General features: G+C 34.5%; 1 protein-coding gene across 1 annotated transcript; it reads right to left on the minus strand.

Moving 5' to 3' along the window:
• Window positions 1-1,730: 1,730 nt before the first annotated feature.
• On the minus strand, window positions 1,731-20,523 carry LOC129273612 (phosphatidylinositol 4-kinase type 2-alpha-like). Its single transcript, XM_064107611.1, has 8 exons — window positions 19,540-20,523; window positions 18,044-18,244; window positions 15,857-15,988; window positions 10,212-10,365; window positions 9,384-9,569; window positions 7,576-7,709; window positions 5,716-5,775; window positions 1,731-4,796 (listed from the first exon to the last, which is right to left on the minus strand). Exons 1-8 carry the CDS (start codon window positions 20,050-20,052, stop codon window positions 4,614-4,616), a joined length of 1,563 nt encoding a protein of 520 aa, XP_063963681.1. The 5' UTR covers window positions 20,053-20,523; the 3' UTR covers window positions 1,731-4,613.
• Between the last annotated feature and the right edge of the window lie 105 nt (window positions 20,524-20,628).

The following is a 20,628-nucleotide window of genomic DNA, read 5'->3' on the forward strand; positions in this document are numbered from 1 at the left end:
ATTGATATGAGTAAATTCGAGATTCAAGTTTGGTGTTGCGGTTGGTGTTGGTGTTTATGTTAAATGCACAATGCAAATTACGTTCCCTAGCTTCAACATCATATATGATTTACAAAAAAAATATCCAAATCACATTATTGATAGCTCATGTTTATCTTGGTGTTGTGTTGATGTAGAAAAACAAACCTACAGCAAAATTAAAAAATCAACACCAAACTCTAAATTACCCATTGTGACCAAACATAATTTAAAAGACACACATTAAATGTAGTGTATCATCTTGAAACCACCAGACAAGATTATGGCCCACATTCTTGATTTCGGGTTAATTGGGCACTTTTCGGGATTCGAGGTTACCTGAAATACAGGAAACGCCTACCATGAGGTACTCATATTAGTGTCCCAAACCCAAATCAACTCTTATCTCTTAACTCAGTGCAGCGGACTTCCTGTCATTGTTGAAAGTTCTTATAACTTCTTATAACCGTTTCTTTTCAAAAGAAAAAAAAAAAAAATAAAAAATAAATTCAAAAATCAAGATCTTAGCTGATGGGAAATGGAGAGCTTAAAGAAACAATTTTCCTGACGATAGTTTGCCTTATTCTCCTCACAAGACAAGGTGCTGAGGCATCCCTGGGGAAAGTAATCGGTGGTGTCATCGGGGGCGGTGTTGCTACAGTTGCTCTACCCGCAGTTTTAGGCGTTGCAGGATTCACCGCAGCGGGTATCACAGCTGTGTCCTATGCCGCAGGAATGATGTCAGTCATTAGCAATGGCATCGGGAGAAGGAGTTGCAGTCAGCAGGAGTGGCAGTGGGAAGCACGATAGCGGTGGTGCAGTCAGTTGGAGCAGCTGGAGTGTCTTCAACAACAGCAGCTGCAGCGAGCGCTGTTGGAGCTGCCGTTGGCAATGGTCTCGGTTCTTAAATAACCACTTTGACGTTCTCATTAAAGATCAACACATGATAACGTAATTATTCTAAGCACATACACAAGTGAATCAGTTAAGACATTCTCAACATTAGACCCCAGCTATAGCATTCAGAATAATAAATACAGACATGGATTTGCCGATAGCTTATGTAATTCATTAGGCCTATTAAATTTCCATTTCATTCATATACCTACTAATCATTTTACTCGACTTAAAAAAAACACAAACTGCTATCATGAAACGGTGTGATTACAAAATCAGCTCATGTTAATAGAGATTAATGGTCAAACCACCATTCCAAATAGTTCTAACTCGTTATGATTTATTGCATATGCTTCTCTCTTTAATTCAATTCCAGCTTACCAATGAATTCATGTTAAAAGATTACAGAATTGGGCTTACAATTCATTTCAAAAGTGTCTCTTGAGAACGATTATCTTTATTCATTCCCAACCACCCTCAAACTCACTATACTGACTAAATTTGAAGCAGAGAATAATCCTGGTTAAATAACATAATTTTCAATTAAACCAAGTGTTTTAAAGCAAAGTTGGCCTACACGTACACCTTTAAACCCTGTAGCGAAGAAGGAAGATATTATTATTATTTTTCAGAATAGATACATTCTAACTTCCTATACAAGTACATTACTACAGACACATTGGAACAAAAATAGTACTCATTTTCCAAGAGTAAATTTTCTCTTTCCTTTTCCCCTAAAGGTACTAAAAGTTATGAAACCTAAGTAAATATACTATTTGGGCTCATCCACCTTTGTTGAAATCATAACACATCTCATTAAAAGCATTTCCCTCATAAAGTAGCAAAGAAACAGACATAAGATGTTATGCTTCTACAAACCAACTATTTTATGATCGATGTTAAATAAACTGCTTACATATAAATGCAAACTACCACCTGAACTTTAAACATCTGATCCCCATTAACCCAAAACCAATGACTCATTTCAATTTGAAAAAGGAACTCTGATTGGTTTTGGACAGTCTTTTGTACAAACTGCACATGTAACAATGAATGTAATTGGCCAATGCAAATTTAAAACTGATTGCAGACATTAGTGTTATAGTACAGCCAAGACTTCATAAATGTCACTTTACAGAATTTGATATTAAAATATTAAAAACAATTGATAGCTCTGGCTTGATTTGGAGTCACGAAACTCTATTCAGATCACTCTATTATTGATATTATTTTAAGAGAAAAAATGATGCATATAATGAATACCAGTAACTGGATTAGTAAAGTGTGAATTTCTAGGATTTAAAATAAATGTAGATCGACTAGGAATAGTGTCCAGCCAGAAATTTTGAATCCTAAGCATGTATTTCTAAATCTCAGAGCATTGAACTTTAAGTCTTAGCTTTAGATTCAAAATCACAAGGTGTGAATTTAAAGATGAAGTTCACCCTGAAGAAAAGTTTGTTGTAAAAATAGCATGAAATATAATAAAAGATATTGGTGAAGGTTTGAGGAAAATCCATAAAAAATTAAGATTTGGATTTTTGGATTTGTGACGTCATAAGCGAGTAGCCGCCCCATATAAATGCATAAATTACAATTTTTTGATGATTCGTGATTACTTATTTTTGTTTTCTTTTTAGAAACGGTTGATTTGTCTATTTATATACTGAAGGTACAGTAAAACCATATTCAATTTTCTGAGACAATTCATTGATTTTTTTACCATTCGCTATGTAGGAATGCTGATCGCATATGACGTCACAAATCAAATAATTAAAATTCTAATAACTTTGATGGATATTTTCTCACACCTTCGGCAATATTTTTTATTTATTTTTCTGCTATTTGTACAACTTAACTTTATGTCAGAGTGAACTTCCCCTTTAAATTTCATATTCATCTGGTCACTATCCACAGCAGATATGGATTTATTTTTACCTCTCTCAAAGTTTAACTAATTAATCAATTAAAAAACATACAACTTACAAATCACTTTTGATTCAAAGTACATAATTACCTTCATATTAACATTTTGTGAATTGATGCTTGACTTGTTTAACTCCCTTCTTTCATCTAGGCATTACAGTATAACAAGACAAATCAAACACAGATATTTGATCCTCATACATGTATTTTTATCAATACCCAAAGTACAAAAACACAAATCAAGGCCACCATTCAAACATGCAAAGGTCTTGGGCCCATATTCTGAAGTCAGGTTTAACTTAGATCACGGTTTTACTCTGTACCAAAATTATGGGGAGCCAAAATTCAAAAATTCTGTTTATATTGTATATTTCTTATGTTTATCATTTTGTTTCCTGTTGCTTTCATAATGAAGCAAATACCTCAGATATCATTCACAGACAATTATGGACAATTTGAGTGTCAAATGAGTTACTAAATTGGATGTGTACTATTAGGGATTTGTGCCCCAATTGGCTCTCCATAGTTAAACCACAACTTTAAACCAGTGTTTAATTTAAACCCGAGTTCAGGATACGGGCCTTGGTCTTTTGTCTCCTAACAGCAGATAAAAGGCAACAGGAGCAAAACGTCTACAGCAGTTTAACTACATCAATCAAGTTTCTACAGTATTTTAAAGTATCTTCTACCTGTCCAGAGGTTGACTGCAACATCTCTCAGATTCACTGGTATTAAATGAAAGCAGCTTTAGTCTACTCTAGCTCTCAAGACTCTGTTAGCATGCTATATGAAGCAACATCTCTGCTGAATCTGCTAAATTCTATTTTCAAACATAGAAATGTACATGATTTTGTCAAATGTATATGATTTGTCAGAAAAGTGACTCCATGTATAGGATTATTGCTACCCTCTTAAAGATTCACTCATCAGCTTGACAGTCAAGCCCCAAAACCGTGGTCAAATTTACCACAGGATTTAGAATGCTGATTGACCCAGGTAAGGAGTCCAAACTATAAATATGTAGTAAGGATAATCTCCCTATAAAGATGGTATATTTTTTAAGTTATACTTGTGAGCAATTTGCATCTTCCAATTACTAGGTTCATACTGCATATCCAATCACCAGCAATTATGTTTTTCACTCAACAATGAGGGCACAGTTTCAAATAAAAACTCTCCTGACATGTAGTTTCAATAAATTGAATGCCACAATATCACAGCATGAGACTCCTGTGTATTAGCACGAGATAAATGGTCATTGTCATCACTTGTTTATCAAATTTTTCCATGGCGGAAAAACTTTTGAAGTAAAAACACAAGTTCAAATTATGAGACCGTATGGGATCAAGGTCAAACTCTCTTCCACTACAAAGAGTCAGTACAGTCAGATTGGCAAAAGAGAAGATTAAGTGGCTTATTTTCAAAATTCATGACAATCAATCAAATCTTCAAATGCTTGTTTATGGTTGACAATACATGAACTTTACAATCCTGTAAAGGAATGTCCCATCCATTAAAGCTTAATTGTAATAGATGCATGTATTATACCACTCATCTCACTCACCTTCAGAATTTTCATGACTCAAAGGATCTCAAGGAAAGAGTCGATACTCTTCACTGCATCTCTCTCATTAGAGTCATGTTTGGATTGCAAGATACATCTAATACCTTTTTTGCACAACTCCACAATGATAACCATAGCTACAGAACTTGCCTTAAAGTACATTTCTCTTAAATATATGTGATCCTAGTTAACTAACCATCAGCCGTCATCAACAACAGCTGAAGAAGGGCATCTTTGAATGGAAGCTTTGTGTGAAGGAGTCGCTATGGTGACGGATGCGCCCCGGGCCGCTGCTCCCGTCCTGCTTATTCTTCTCCACGGTGATGAGGGGCATCTGGACCAACTGTACGGGGGACTTGTCGTCCCTCATCGCCTGGCCCAGGTTCAGCACCTGCAATAATAATGGAATAATCCGCTTTACTGATAAGACCAAATACATATATCTAACTGCGCATATATCATCGTAACTGTAAACCATGCCAGACAAGTTCTGAATGCATATAATGTATTATCTCTCTCCACTCCCAGGGGAGTATTCCAGTCTGTTGCTATGTCAGGTACTCAACCTTACACAAAAATTTTAGCTCAGAGATCATGGTCTAAGTTAAACTGAACCTCAGAATACCGGCCTATGAGATCCTAGTTATTATATTATGACGTCTTATCTGTGACCAAGTGGGTCATGCAAATTCACAGAGCAAAACAACATGTTTTGTTTCTTTCAAAAGTACATGTTTTGATTTGAATAAAGTGATCACCAACTAAAAGGTAGATGTGAGCAGCACAGGAATACTCTCTCCAGGGAACGAGTAATGTGCAGACACTGTCTGTTGGTATAGTCTCAATCACATGCTTGAGTTAATAGCATCTAAAGTGCTTCAAAGACCATTGTACATACTATTTTAATTATTTTCAATTGAATATCGTCTTCCTTAAAATTTGTATGGTCAGCTCTCCAGGTAATACAGGCATACTTGAAACATTTGACAAGGGAAGTAAGTAACATTTCCAGCACAAAGTCTAACAAATTTCAAAGATCATGAAATATGAACACAGACACAAAAATACACTACATAGTCAATCCAACTGATTTCAATATTCATATCCTTCACGGGTGAAATTTCTCTTTCTTTTTTTTTAATTGTGAAAAAAGGTGATGAATAATACTGGTCCCTTCCCTATCTCACCGCAACCATACATACAATAAACTTTTTCATCATTCACACAAAGTCAAACTACAGTGCAGTTTAATTCAATTGTGTGAAACTTATTTTCTAATTAAATGATGAAAATACACATTTCATTCTTACCTGCCCACGCATTACAGCCATCTGTTTCTCATACATGTGTTTATCAAAGCCCTTATCCTCCTGAAATAGAAATTATGAATCAAAATTAAATGATAGATGAAAATGCAAATAATATATAATTTGGTTCCAATTATTTTTCATTTTTTTGTTATGCATGAATTATTGGGGTTCTGCAGGACGGCCGTCAGATGGTAAACGGTCTAGCTCGAAAATCGCTGTTCTGAGAAAAATGAATGGGGTGAGATGGTAAAATGGTCTATCTAGAAGATAGACCATTTTACCATCTTATGATGTGTAGTATGAGTGTATACATGTGCTGTGGTTAAACAGTCTATCTACACAAAAATCTCATTTATTTCATAATCAAAACCCCAAATAAGCACAAAATTCTTCAGTTATTAGTGTTTATTGTGCTTCTTTTTTTCCCATTGCTAAAAAATTCATTATTCCCGTCTCATAAAAAAGCTCAAACCTCTAAACTTCAAAGTCATTTTTCTCAGAACAGCGATTTTCCAGATAGACCGTTTTACCATCTGATGGCCGAGGATTACATGTATATCACAAAGCAAAAAGAACATTTAATCATTTGATTTAAAACAAATGTGCACAATAGTTTCTCAGAAAAAAATCAATTGAGCAATTGGCTTCGAAGCATGATTATTAAACATACTATTAGTGAAATGAATTGGAGACTCTTGAGCATGTGTATCCCACATGCCATCCAAGTTTAGATCTATACAAAGTATCTCATGCAACAAAGACCTACATATAGTCAGTTTTACATTTGGCTACAAAATGTGTTTTTCATAGAATGCTGTATTCAAACCTACAATATGGAATGTATTAACATAGATGATTACAGTGTCTTTACTGGTTTCCTTTGTTTTGCATATACATGTATGTCTTCTGTTTTTAATCTTACCACAAGGCCATGCCTAATGATAGCTAAACCTTGGTTGATATCTCCAGATACGTGTGTAAATAAAATCTGAACCGTGTTTCTGTGGACTGTTGTACGATAGCACATAATAATAATAATACACGTAAATGAATTTTAAGGAAAACTTTAGATTTGTGATTTTTTTTTCTTTACACTTTAGGAATAAGATATGTATGCTCAATTTTCCTCTCCCATTACTTGCTTTTCAAAGAAGCATTACTCGATAAGAAAAATCTCTATAAATCTCTCTAAAATTTCCTCTGTGAAATTGATTCTCAGTTAATAATAATGGAAATTGTGCTTTTCCTTTTAATGTTTAATTTCCTGAGAAAATTTTCATATTACTTGATCATTTTGATTGTATGAAGATGAAATTAAAAAATTATGATTGTTGAATTTAATTGTATGAATATGAAAGTTTGCAAAAGTCACAGGCAAAAGGTTGAATTATGCCATTTCCCTTGAGGGCAATATTCACAGCTGTTCTCATATTGCGTTTGTTTTGTGTGTAATTACATTGCACACAAACAGTTGGATTTTTCTCCCCTCTTTGTCAAATGTATTCAATCAAACATAAATTAGGTCACATCTATTTGCCTTGGTTAATTGAGTTGATGATTCACAAATATGTGTTGGACTGTATATCTGTCTTGGACTTAGAATATATGCAGGCGCTGATCAAGAGTCAGACTTTTACAGGGTGTGAATGTTCCTGAAAAATTCAAATCCGTGCCCGATAAGTACACAAAATCAAAAAAATGATAGTTCAGCTTGTTCTATTTGTATAAAAATAAGGACAAAAAACAAATGGAAAGCAGTGCACCTTCAGTTTCAGGAAATAAAACAGAAAACAAATAATACTGCATGTATGTATATATCTTCAGGAACAAAATATAAGACAGCACACAATTCATACTTACGCTGAAAAGCTGGTAGAGCTCTGTACAGAGTTCTTCGATAAAATTCATATCACTTATTTTGGGTAGTACATGGTCAACCGTCTCCTTTGAAAATGCTTTCTTTGCCTGAGGTAGCCAGGCCCAGTGGTATGGATCTGAAAATGGACAGATCAGATTATTTGATGCTAATGACCAATAAAACCAAGGCAGTCTTAAACTTCAATGAATTGACTATGGAGTAAAATTAAAAAGAAGCAATCCACTAATTTTTTTTTTCAAAATGGGATGAAACATGGAGGATGGTGTTGATGCGGATGAAGGTGATGATGATAATGGTAATGGTGGTGGTGATGATACTGGAAATAATGTACATGATGATGATGATGATAATGCAGGTGATAATGATGATGAAAATTATGATGATGATGGTGATGGTGATGATGATGGTGATAATGATGATGAAAAGTATGATGATTATGATGGTGATGATGATGATGATAATGATGATAATGATGATGATGATGATGAAAATGATGATGATGATGATGTTGATGATGATGATGATGATGATGATAATGATGATGACAATGATAATGATGGTGATGATAATTATGGTCATAATGGTGATGCTGGAACAGCGTCAGAATTACACGGGGGCGACGGGCGATTTCGCCCCCATGACAGCCCAAATCGCCCCTAAAAATTCTCAAAACCCAATGCTTTGGGGCGACTATTCATTTCAGAATCGCCCCAATAAAATACCATCGACAATGTAAAAAATACTTCACATAATTACGTTCTCCGGCGGCAGAGCAAGCGCATCTTTTATATCGCCCTTGCCAGCTTTAAGTTGAACGGTCGATGCAATATCCGAGCCTTCCGTAACACCGGAAGCTTCGCAATTGTAAATAAACGCGCAATGCAATATGGGATGCGGAGTACGCATAGTCTTTAGCACGGGGTTTTTAGAATTGTTGACGCACTTGCCGCATGGCTTATGTACATGTACGCGTGCACGATTAGACTGCACAGCTGGTAACGAGACCACATGCATCGTACGGTATATTATGTGTACTAGGCATGCACAGAATTGTATGCGATCAGCTGGTGATTGTGACAGCGCCAATGGTTAAACATTGGCAGCATTGATGGAAATCATCATCATGGAATTATGAATTTGGTGCAGCGCTGCAGCTTGATTGGGTGTGCCTTAACAGCATCATTGATCTGCTCAGCTGGATATGTTACTCAATCAACTGCTCATCACTATATCACTCAGGGCTGATATCACTATTCAAAGTTGAGACAAAACTAAAGAATAAACAAGCCTGGACATTCATATATGGTGAACACCTTTCTTTAATATCATATATAGTATGTGATCTTTGAGTCTATTTGAACAAATCCTCAACCGAAATGCAAACTTAACATGTATACAGTAATTACAGTTAAAATGTTCTGAGCTTTTAGGCGTCACAGTGAGTCTCGGAATGTCAAAAGGTAATTGCTGATATGCGATTAAAAAAAGTAGCCCCATGAATTAGAAAATAGCCCCAAGATATTCAGTGGTAGCCCCAATGTAAAAAAAAAAAGTAGCCCCTAAAAAAAAAAAATTAATTCCTACCCTGTGCTGGAAATGATGATCATGATGTTGATGATGATGATGGTGATGATGATGTATCGTGGCAAATCCGCTCTGCAGATTGCTCGAGGAACTTTCCAAGAACTTTAAATGAAATTACGAGGAATAATGATGATAATGATGAAGATGATGTGGAGGAGGATACCAACAATGATCATGACGACATCTAAACCAATTCCATACTCACATGTCCTCCATTCATCTGGATGTTTGAATGGGAACGCTAATCCATTATCTATCGCTGCTACGTGAGTGACCGGTGGTGTTACCATACCCCATTCCTCACCAGACTCTTCAAGGCCCTGCTGCAGCTGCTGGTCCTCTTCCAGCCCTGTCTTCTCATATTTAATCAGCCAGTTGTCGTTGCCCCTATCTGGTGACGGGAGAAACATTTCAATTTCAATTCAATTCAATTCAAAAATGGTCTTTATTGATAATCAAACATGTTAACAATCATACATGAAAAAACAGCAAAAGCTGGAAATATCATGTTTACAAGTTGGTGTTGGCACATTATTAAATACATAGTAAAAACCACAGTAAAATACATTAAAAAGGCTATACATTCAAAAGTTAATACAATTCAAATAAAGCATAAAAGGCAATGAATGAAAAAATCATGAAAAAATGGGGTCTTGGATTATCCAATTCACACTGTTAAAATTCTAAAATAATAACGGAGTGAAGAAAATTTTACACTGTGGAAACCTCACCAGTGTGAGAGTTTAGTTTGTTCACAAAGAGGATTATTTGATAACGTGACGACACTTAAAATGCTCAAATTTTATTGGTGTGAAGGTTATATTACACTGTGAACCCACTATGAACAAAGTGTAAACAAAGTTAGTGACAAACTATGTTCTTCCCAGTAGGGTAAGGCCTTGCACATACTACATGTATGCAATCCATTTGCAATCCCATTTTTTCATTGTTTTTTTTTTTTTTTTTTTTTTTTGTCATTGCAGTGGGATTTTGTAATAAGTTCAATTCAATAAGAAAGGAATGTAAGGATTACCTGTGTTTCTAATGATGTAATCTAAGACAACAAGTCTTTCAAACTGAAGCTGGAATTGTTTGGATGTTGACTCCGGGAGGTCCTCTCCTTCAAACCGTCTTAACCAAAAGTCTGCATCCTTGAAACCTTTGACAAAGAGCTGGAACGATCCAACCTGATAAAACACATAACACACAAAAATATTATAAATACATGTTATATATTCCATTATTCTCAAGTACAGTTTAACTAAGGCCATGGTCAACTCTGTATAATGAGTCCACCATATATATCAACCAACTCTTTTGAAACCGACCACCTTGCGCGCATTAAGATTATTGCGTATTACAAATGCTACGCCCAGGAGATTAGGTACAATGTCCAGAGAGCAATCAGATTCAAATTTACAAGTGAAAAAAGGTATAAAAAGGTAAAAATTTTGTATAATTTAACAAAGTTGTATTGACCAGACCCTAACCCTGCTGCAAAACAGTTGTTCATACCAAGAAATCCGATAGGAATTGGCTTTAAAACAAATATCCATCGTCAATCGTCGAATCATGTGCCGGAGCTCGCAGTGGAAGTAGTGAGACAATCAATTAGCATGGTGACATCATAGAACTGATTCGGAAAGTCAAAATATTTTGCCAGTGCAACAAGCCGCCGCCGTAAAATTAGTGTATAGGGAGAGGGTGGTTTGTAAGGAAGGGCGCAGATGAGCAAACTTGAAATCGTTGCATCCGTTGGCTGCGGATATACTATAAACGCGCTTAGAATCTGAGATGTCGATCTAAACATGGGATTCTGATCTGCTAAATTTTCTGCACGTATGAGACAAAAACTAGGTAAAATATTTTCACAGATACGATGCTTAAGTGGTTGATAAGGGGTAGGTCCAACCAAGCTAGTAAAATTATGGAAAGCTAAAAATGACAACATTGTATGTTTCTTATGTTCACTGTGTTTTTTCATCATGCTAATGGTGAAAAAAAAATGAATCAGTTATTATTCCTGGCCAATGATCTGAGTAAGAGATGAGCTTATAAATCAAAACTGTATACATACTGTTAAAGATTTGTGTCCCAATTGGCTTTCCATACTTAAACTACAACTGTAGACCAGACTTTACGCTAAAGCAGAGTTCAGAATACAGGCCATTGTACAATGTAGATGTACGGACATCTTTATTTTTGAAGGTAGGTTGAAATGCTTCCATCCCAGATTTTGAGGAAAATCACTTTTTGTTTTGAAGACAAGATAATCTGTCAATCTTAGCTCTCGCTCTCTGTCTCTCTCTCTCTCTCAAAAGAAAAATGAAGCCACTACACCACACAAACTGGGAGATAAGACTATCCCAGGGCATTGGAAACTGTATTATTATTTTTAACATTCAACGGCAGATCTGATTTTTTTAAAGATACAAAGCTTTGGTCACCTTCGCATTAATGTATTGTGGTAATCAATTATCTGTTTCACACGTGGAATATATTTGAAGACTTGACATCCAATCGCGAACATCATTAATAAATAAATTTTCTGTTTATCTCCCCCCCCCCCTTGTTTATAATCCATGGTAAGCCTCCATGTGTACTTTTCCTGCTAGACATATATTAGCAGTAAAAGCCGCAGATTAAATATTCACTTCAGTATTGTAGAAGTTAATACATTAATCTAATACAAAAAGGAACTGAAACCACTTGAGATGAAACTGGACATTTTGTTTTCTAGAATCATACAGGTGTTTAATTATGTTCAAGTGACCTGCAAAATAGCAGACGCTTCAAACAAGTGCTTCAGTGGGATACAAGTATCTTACTGTTTAAAATGATAATATTCATTATTTATTTTTTCGAAGGAATTTTTAAATGACTGATGAATTCTATTAGGACTGCCAAGCTCGTAATTTAAATGGTCTGTATCTTTATTATTTTGACAATTCAAACTGATAGTAATCATGACCTTTTTATAAATATATATCCATACTTCTTGGCATGTACATCAGTACATGAATTACATAAAAAATGTCAAAGGATTACACACAAACCACTGGAGTAAGCTCATATTTCATTTTAGTCCTTCACCAAACCACTCACCATATGTGTACATATAGGTAATTCTATCATAATTGATTGTTAAGACTTATACTGGTAGACAGTATACGCCTGTGCACTCAATTATATTTTGTGACATGCATGTTAACATGTAATGTACATGTACATCATCCATGCATTCGATACTCTGTTTGCATTACATTACATCCTGTACATTGCATATCACTGGGGTGTGAAGGGCTCTTTAAATCTCAAATTTTGAGGAAAATCCTTTATTTATGAATAACAATCTACATGTATGAATTGATTTGAATATCAAAACAAATGAAGCCACTATATTGAGAGCCATTTGGATACAATTCAATTGCAGAATTGCAAACCATATGTGAGCTGAGACCAGTAAAAATGTCTTTATAATCTTAGTACATGTATACTAGACAAAGATTAACCTTGTACTTTGCCCAAAGGTGGTAAGGTACAAAATTATATCTGCTTGTATGAAATAAAAGTCAGTTAAATGACTCAGGTGGATTTCATGGTTAACTGACAGTCAATGTCAAATGATTACTACAGAAGAACTGTAGTATAAAAATTACAAAATCACATTGTATAATTTAAAGGGGTACTCCGGGCTGAAAATATTCATATCTAAATAAGTAAAGTAAAATTCACAGAGCAAAATGCTGAAAATTCATCAAAATCAGATAACAAATAATGAAGTTATTGAATTTTAAAGTTTAGCAATAATTTGTGAAAATAGTTACATGCATAATGCACGTCATTATGAATATTCATTAGGTGGGCTGATGATGTCAATCCACACTTTCCTTTTTCTTATGTTATTACATGAAATCATAATTGTTTCATTTTTTCATACACGTGTGAATAATGTGTCTCCTTTATAATGAAATAAGATGCAGCAATGAATATCTAATGCACTATTAAAATCAGTTGTCAATCCAATTTTTTCAGTTCTGGCAAAATAAAAAATTTGAATAAACCTAATTTTATATAATAAAATATAAAAGAACAAGTGGGGATACAACATCATAAAGTTGCTCATTGAATATTCATGAAGACATGCCTAGAACTTTTTCACCAGAATAATGAAAATTTTAAAATGCCATAACTTTGTTATATTCCTAGTCCGATTTTGATCAAATTTTCAATGTTTTGTTTGTCTGATTTTTTCTTTATCTGTTTATTAAATCATATTAATCTCAGCCTGGAGCATCCCTCTAATCATATTCCCATCATTTCAAATTGAAGTCAACTATTTTTCCACACTTATGACCAGAACTATCTTTTGCCAGCTTCATGATTGTACCAAACTTATAATAGGGAGACTTTTTTTCTTCTTTTTATACCCTTTTCTTTGCCAAGAGCAGGACAGTGATTATTATTGCTTTTGTATTGTTCACAGCACAAGGAGATATCAATGTTAAGGAGCAGGCAATTGTAATGTTTGTGCACTCAGCATTCAATAATTTTTGGAAAGGATCCATTTTGGGAGTTAAATATATCAAACATGTTCCTCAAATATAAAAAAAAACGTGTGGGAAACTGGTCTAAGTACGTCAAAAAGCTAATTGACTGTCAAAACAATTCAAATCTCTTTAATCCTTTCTCAATCAAATTGTTTTATTGCTCATTTCCTTATAAACATGTGAAATACACTTTTTGGACGATGCAACATGCATTTAGGGATCGACATGTACAGTACATTGTATGGGGAAAAAAGAATGTGTGTTGCTAATATTGTTCAGTGTTAACCTATTCCTACAGTAAAGGATCTAAAATGTACCAAAAAACATCCTCTCATTTTATGATACTATTCCTATTATATTGTTTTGGATTGTGTTACGTAGCATGATTAAGTCGTAAATTCTTGAATCAGCTTTTTTCATGAGGGTGGGGTAGTTCATGAAAAATACCCAGGGCCCAAACCTACCAAATCCTATATTTATATGAACCCGTGTTGATATGCAACAAACAAAAACAAATGCATTTAGAGATCTTTACAATACTTCCTTGATAATTTATTTCATGCATTAGTCACTCACCACACATGATTATATCTGTGTGATTCCTACAGATGTTTCTGAAATTAGACACTTCTACAAAATGTAACAAGATCTCTTGTATAACATTTCAAAGTTTTCATCAATAGTATATAATGGACTGTTGAGCATTTTTATATACACGTAACAAAGATTGAGAGGGGGTGATTCATACCTTAACATTCTACAAAAAACTGTGGGGGTAACAGTTACACTCAACATGCTAGAGATTCTCATAAAGCATCTTTGTTAGGACTGTCTTTTGTAATGTCTTTTTTTATATGCTGTATAAAAGGCTGTGTGTAAATTTATAATCACCCTACAACATGTATCATATCTAACATTTTCCATTTTTTTAAACTGATATTCTCTATTTAAAAAAACAAATTATGTCACAAACTACACATCAAGCTTTGAACATGTATTAATGATTATAGAAGTGATTTGAGCAACTAGGTCAATACAAGGTTGATATGCCTCATACGGCATTTCAATTTTCATAATAAATAGGCAATAAGAATTACAGTAGTGATATTGCAAATACATTTTTATCTTTATAAGTACTGCTTTGTATAAAAGAGCTCAATGCCTATTCGATGTGGAACTAAGTGGCGACTATGACATTTGATGAGTAAATGTTATTTTTGAGCGCATCAACTGTATTCACTTATAAATGACAATACATTATTCCAGTACGAATGTAAATATAGTGACAGACCGAGCGTATTGTATCTCCCATCATGCACCAGCCATGCATGTATTCTGACCTTTTGCAATGCATATTATGTACATTACAAGTACACATCAACCCAGTTCCCATGGTGTAACAGTGATGTAACTCCACTCCAGTCATGATGATGAGAATGAATTATATTCATTTCTCTGACAACTAGTACAAGCTACTGAAATACATGCATGTGAAATGAAATGACGTGATTGGTCAAGAACAAATTTGTAATTGAAATTCAGGGGAAAGAAGTGAGCACTCCGCATTTCCCTTGTTATTTGCTCAACAGTTGCATTTATAGTTGATCAATAAATATCACTGGATGTGACGCAAGAAAAGGACGGGCAGCATACTCCCAGGTATTGATTGTAATTTAAGAAGTCATGGTCAGATATACAACAGAAAAATTTCTGCCAATACATAATAATGCTTTGTAGTCATTGTATTCATATCAATTTGTTTATTTATTTGTTTATTCATTCATTAATTTACATGTATATTTCTTCATGTTCTGTTTAATTATTTATTTATCTAATTATTCATTCTTTCCTTTATCTACATTGTATTTATCTAATTTTCTTTTCATCACTATTTTTTTCTATATTCTTTTCATTAATTCATTTTTATTCATTTATCATTTATTTTAAGATTCATTATTATTATTTTCTATTTTCATGGGGGAGGGGGTGTTTATTACATTGTCTCCCTTTCCACATTGTCTTTGGGCAGCACAAAGAAATCACTATTGCTGCCATCACCATTATTACCATCAATCCATCATAATAATTATTAAAATTACATTATAAAGTACTACATGTATATTCTTACCTTTGGTGGTAGCCCAATACGATTGAATCTCCTACCAATGGCTTCAAACTTTTCCAAGGTGAATTTCTTTGTCTTGGCTTTTGCTCTATCGATGGGAGAATAGTTGAAAGTTTCACTAGCTAATTTTACAACCTGCAAGATAAGGAAAATACACCATGATTCAAGATAAACAGAGTTTAATGCTTAAATATAAAAAAAAAACATGAAAAAAAATTGAGATAATATAATTTCAATTGAACACTTTAAAATAAGCTATAGTTTTATTTCTATGTAGGCCTACATGTATATGAGTGAATACTTCAGGTTTAAATTGTGTTTCCCAGTGCTATAATGGAATGGCAGCAAAGAAGTAAAAGTGAAACCAAAGAATTACCATCAATATAAAAGCTTACTTGTAAATTCACAACATTAAATTACAAGAAAATATATAATTTATATTGGTACAACAAACCTCTGAAGTAAATTTGAGGAAGTTGAACCTCTAAATGAAAATGGAATTGAAAGAAAACTGATGTTGTCTGGGCTGTATTCAGAGATGATTTGTAATATAATACACTGCATTTTATAGCCAATATAAATATATTACGACATGAGAGTACACTACCAGTCACAATTCTTTGACTCTCTATTACCTGTTAAAACCAGAGATCAATACTCAGTGGACCGCATGATTGTTTTCTGGTTTTAACAGGTAATAGTGAGTCAAAGAATTGTGACTGGTAGTACTTTGTAAACACTTTGCTTCTCTGTTCGTAACAATCACATATTATTTATACTATTTTTCAATCATCCAAACTTCAGGGCTGGGGGCAGTGAATGTCATATACAAAATGTGAAGGTTTACAGTCGTCTTTTTAGCTCAGGAACTGCCTCTGGCAGTCTTGAGTCTCTCGACTGCATTTACGCGATTCAATATACTTTGTAACAGCAGTGCTGACTTTGAAAACAACTATTGAATAATTATTTACAAAAAACACCATTCATAATTATAATAAAATACTAATGACCTGAAACTCATGGTGGGTGTTCAATAATAATTGATTACTCTTATATTTAAAGGGGAATCCAACCTAAATAAAAACTTGTTATTATATGGAAAAGTTGATAGGTGAAAGTTTGAACAATATTGGACAAACAACAAGAAAGTTATGAGTTTTTAAAAGTTGTAAATATTGGTAATCACTATACCCATGGAGACTTCAAATTGGTCGCATATGGGATGTCATAGTGATGTAAGGCAACGACTACTCTTCCATGTACTCCAATACATATTATGGCTAAATTGTCATTTTTCCAAAACGTTTTATTTCAAATTATATTTTTCTTTCATGAGGACATAAAACAATATACTACCTGGGTTATATTTAGATTACTGCCCTAGGGGAATGGGTACTTAGGAGAAAACCACAAATCCCTGATAATAAAATACATGGCCTATGGGGAAAGTTGTCCTTGCCCCTTGTCATAATTTACTTACTCAGTTGCCAATTTGAAATCTACATAGTATTAGTGATCTCAATTTTAAAGCAGCTATAACTTTCTTATTGCTTGTCCGATTTCTTTCAAACTTTCACCATCTGTTTAATTAATTTTTCTCCTTCCCAACACAACATTTTATGGCCAAGGCTGGATTCCCCTTTAAGTTTCATTATAAACTAGATCCATAAAATTTCAAAGCTATGATGGCAATTCAACGAATACTCCGTACATGGCCAAAGTTCAATTACCCTATGACATTTGACCTTGGTGTGACCTGAAACTTGCACAGGATGTTTGGTGATATCTGATTGCTCTTACATTATATCTAAGTTCCATTAACTAGATCCATAAATTTTTGAAGTTATGACGCTAATACAACAAATACCCCAACTTGGTCAAAGTTCACTGACCCTAAATGACCTTTGACCTTGGTCATGTGGCCTGAAACTCAGGAAGGATGTTCAGTGGTACACTGTTACCCTTATGACCAAGTTTCATGAACTAGCTCCACAAACTTTCAAAGTTATGACATTAAAAAAACTTAACCTTGGTTAAGATTTCGATGTTGATGACGCCGCCGCCATCCAAAAAGCGGCGCCTATAGTCTCGCTCTGCTATGCCGGCAAGACAAAAACCGATATGGTAAAAAATTGTTATATATTTCAAGTATAATCAATCTTTTTCTACATCTTCAAAAAGATATTTTACCCTTGTTTTGGGAACTACATCGAGGCCTAATTTCCTATCAACTAAGTAAGCTCCAGCCTCCGATAAATATCCTTGGTTTGGTAGGAGACATCCTCTGCCAAAACAGCAAGGGAAGCAAGTCTTCTGCAGCCATTTTGTCCACTTGGGGTTCAACTGACCATATGGTTCCTCACTCTTGGGCTTGAAGACACCTATCACCTTCTACAAAAAGAAACACATGAAAAAAACATTAAATTTATGTATTTGAAGCTGGTATTTCCTAATCGATTTTCTAGAACTTCTCTTAAAATTATTTGTGTGCAAATCAACTTTTTCTTCCTGTTGATCTACCACAATCAAGTAGAGTCACTTGAATTTTTAATTATGAAAATTTAAATTAGATCACATTATCACAAGGTAATGAAACACATTTGTCTGAATACCTCTTCATCATATAACCTTGCTCTTACAGTGTAAGTTAATTGAATTCTTTTGATTACTTCTTTCTAAATTAAAAAATAGAGATTGAAAATGACAATTTTCTTGCAATTTTATTTTCCACCAATAGAGGGCGTACACAAAAATATGCCCAAAATTCAAGTTTTGGAGCGCTCTGGTGAATACAAAAATTATCCCCAAGTTACTAATAAAAAATAAATTGCAACTGTCTGGAAATTAGCACTTTTGGTTACAAAGGTGATATTTTAATGAACTTCATAAGTGTGTGCTGTGTACTGCATTGGCATTCAAGAAATGTACACGTACAAATTATTACAGAATTTATTCCAAACTGTATACCGTTAGCAGATGTACTACTAAACAAATACAAAGAGAGACAGGGCTCTCCTTGTAAATGTTTCAATTCCATACTGCTTCTGACAATTTTTTTTTCTCAATCTAGATCCAACGTAATATAAATAATGATATCTCTAGTATAAGACTAAGGCCCGTATTCTGAACTCGGGTTTAATTTAAACCCTGGTTTAAAGTTGTGGTTTAACTTTGGAGAGCCAATTGGAACAAAAATCCCTAACAGTACATGTTCAATATATTAACTCATATGACACCCAAATTGTTCATAATTGTCTGGGAATGATAACTGAAGTATTTTTCTTCATTATGAAAGCAAAAGGAAACAATATAGTAAACATAAGAAATATACAATATAAACAGAATTTTGAACTGTTGGCTCCCCATTATTATGGCACAGAGTTAGACCATGGTCTAAATTAAACCTGACTTCAGAATATGGGCCTAAGACTAAGTAAGAGTTTGATTTTTGTTTTTTTTACTTTAATTAAAACTAAAAGTTCTTGTTTTCTGCATGTCATGTGTAGATCTACAAGTACAAGATCTTCATCAATATCATGTTGATATTTTCATTTTATGGGCTTCATATATATTATTGTTATTCTCCCTAACATTCAAGTAAATTCAAACAATCCCCATTGACTTCGTTGAAATGAATGTCAATTTCCTTTCCACTTCCATCTCATTACATTAGATTTTGAACCTACCCCAGTGTAACTCTTGACAAAATAACTTCCACTTGATCCTTGCGATATTCTTTCTGGGTAAATTCCATGGAGAATGGCTTGCTCTGCCTCTCGAACAATACCAGTAAATTCTGGGTCATCTGAAAATGTGTTGAAATCCTCCAAAGATGACGAGTTCCTACTCCTACTCCGCACCGGCTGCAAAAGAGGTTCGTTCTCTCTTTCTCGCCGGCTGTGTCCGGCGGGAGAACTTGTCATGGAGTTATCGAGTGTGGCCGTGTTCGGTTCAAAAATTACATCTGGAAGACCATGCAAATGAGGGGGTTCTATCCTATTCTCAACATGAACGTTCACATTCGCGACATACTCATCACTCGATTCTAAATCAAGTATTTTCTCATTGCGACGGATGTCGCTGAAATCGGGTCCTACCGGTAAAAGAAGTTCACAATCTGATTCCCCACGTCGGTTGTCAATACGTTGGACTACGGTACTCATTCCGAACTTTTTTTCTCCGACGTCTTTTCCGTGCATTGATGTGTTGTTGAGTTGCGTGTATTGTCTGCAGCTGCAGAGGCGTGAGAAGTCTTTGCCTTTAATTGGGTAGACTTTGCGCCGTGAAGGTTTATCTCCTTTTTATCTTTTGATCAGCCAACCGATTAATACTAAGAAATGAACAAACTGTACTTCTACATTACAACGCTCTGCATGTCATTTTTGGATGTTTGGCTTGCAAGCTTTCAATTTGTACGATAAAAATCACAAAACGATAAAATGATACGGTGACTCACTTTCGAATACGTGTATCGGTGTACTCTCTCTAGCTCTATACAAAACAAATCCCAGCTGAAACTCCCATGACGTCATCTCCTAAAATTCTTCAACATCTCATAGACTCATTGTAAAAAAAAAGGTTCAAGAAAAAACAAGAAAGATGATGAGGATATATGATGATGACAACGATGCGACGTCAACCTCGACCGTGCGTGAAAGACTTGAGAGGCATGGGCGGACACGGGGTGGCTTAATTTGGGAGATTATTTTGATTTTTTTTCATGGCAAAATGGCCCATGCAGATATCAGAAAAGTTGGGGACTACCAGGAAGGGCC

This window comes from Lytechinus pictus, chromosome 12 (genome assembly GCF_037042905.1).
Source record: "Lytechinus pictus isolate F3 Inbred chromosome 12, Lp3.0, whole genome shotgun sequence".
Taxonomy (NCBI): Eukaryota; Metazoa; Echinodermata; class Echinoidea; order Temnopleuroida; family Toxopneustidae; genus Lytechinus; species Lytechinus pictus.

Coding starts and splice junctions, on each gene's coding strand:
- LOC129273612 (XM_064107611.1), bottom strand. CDS start 20,052: ATGCACGGAAAAGACGTCGGAGAAAAAAAGTTCGGAATGAGTACCGTA. Junction 10,366..15,856: donor GTATTGGGCTACCACCAAAG/GTAAGAATATAC, acceptor GTGTTTTATCAG/GTTGGATCGTTCCAGCTCTT. Junction 5,776..7,575: donor AGCTCTACCAGCTTTTCAGC/GTAAGTATGAAT, acceptor TTTCTATTTCAG/GAGGATAAGGGCTTTGATAA.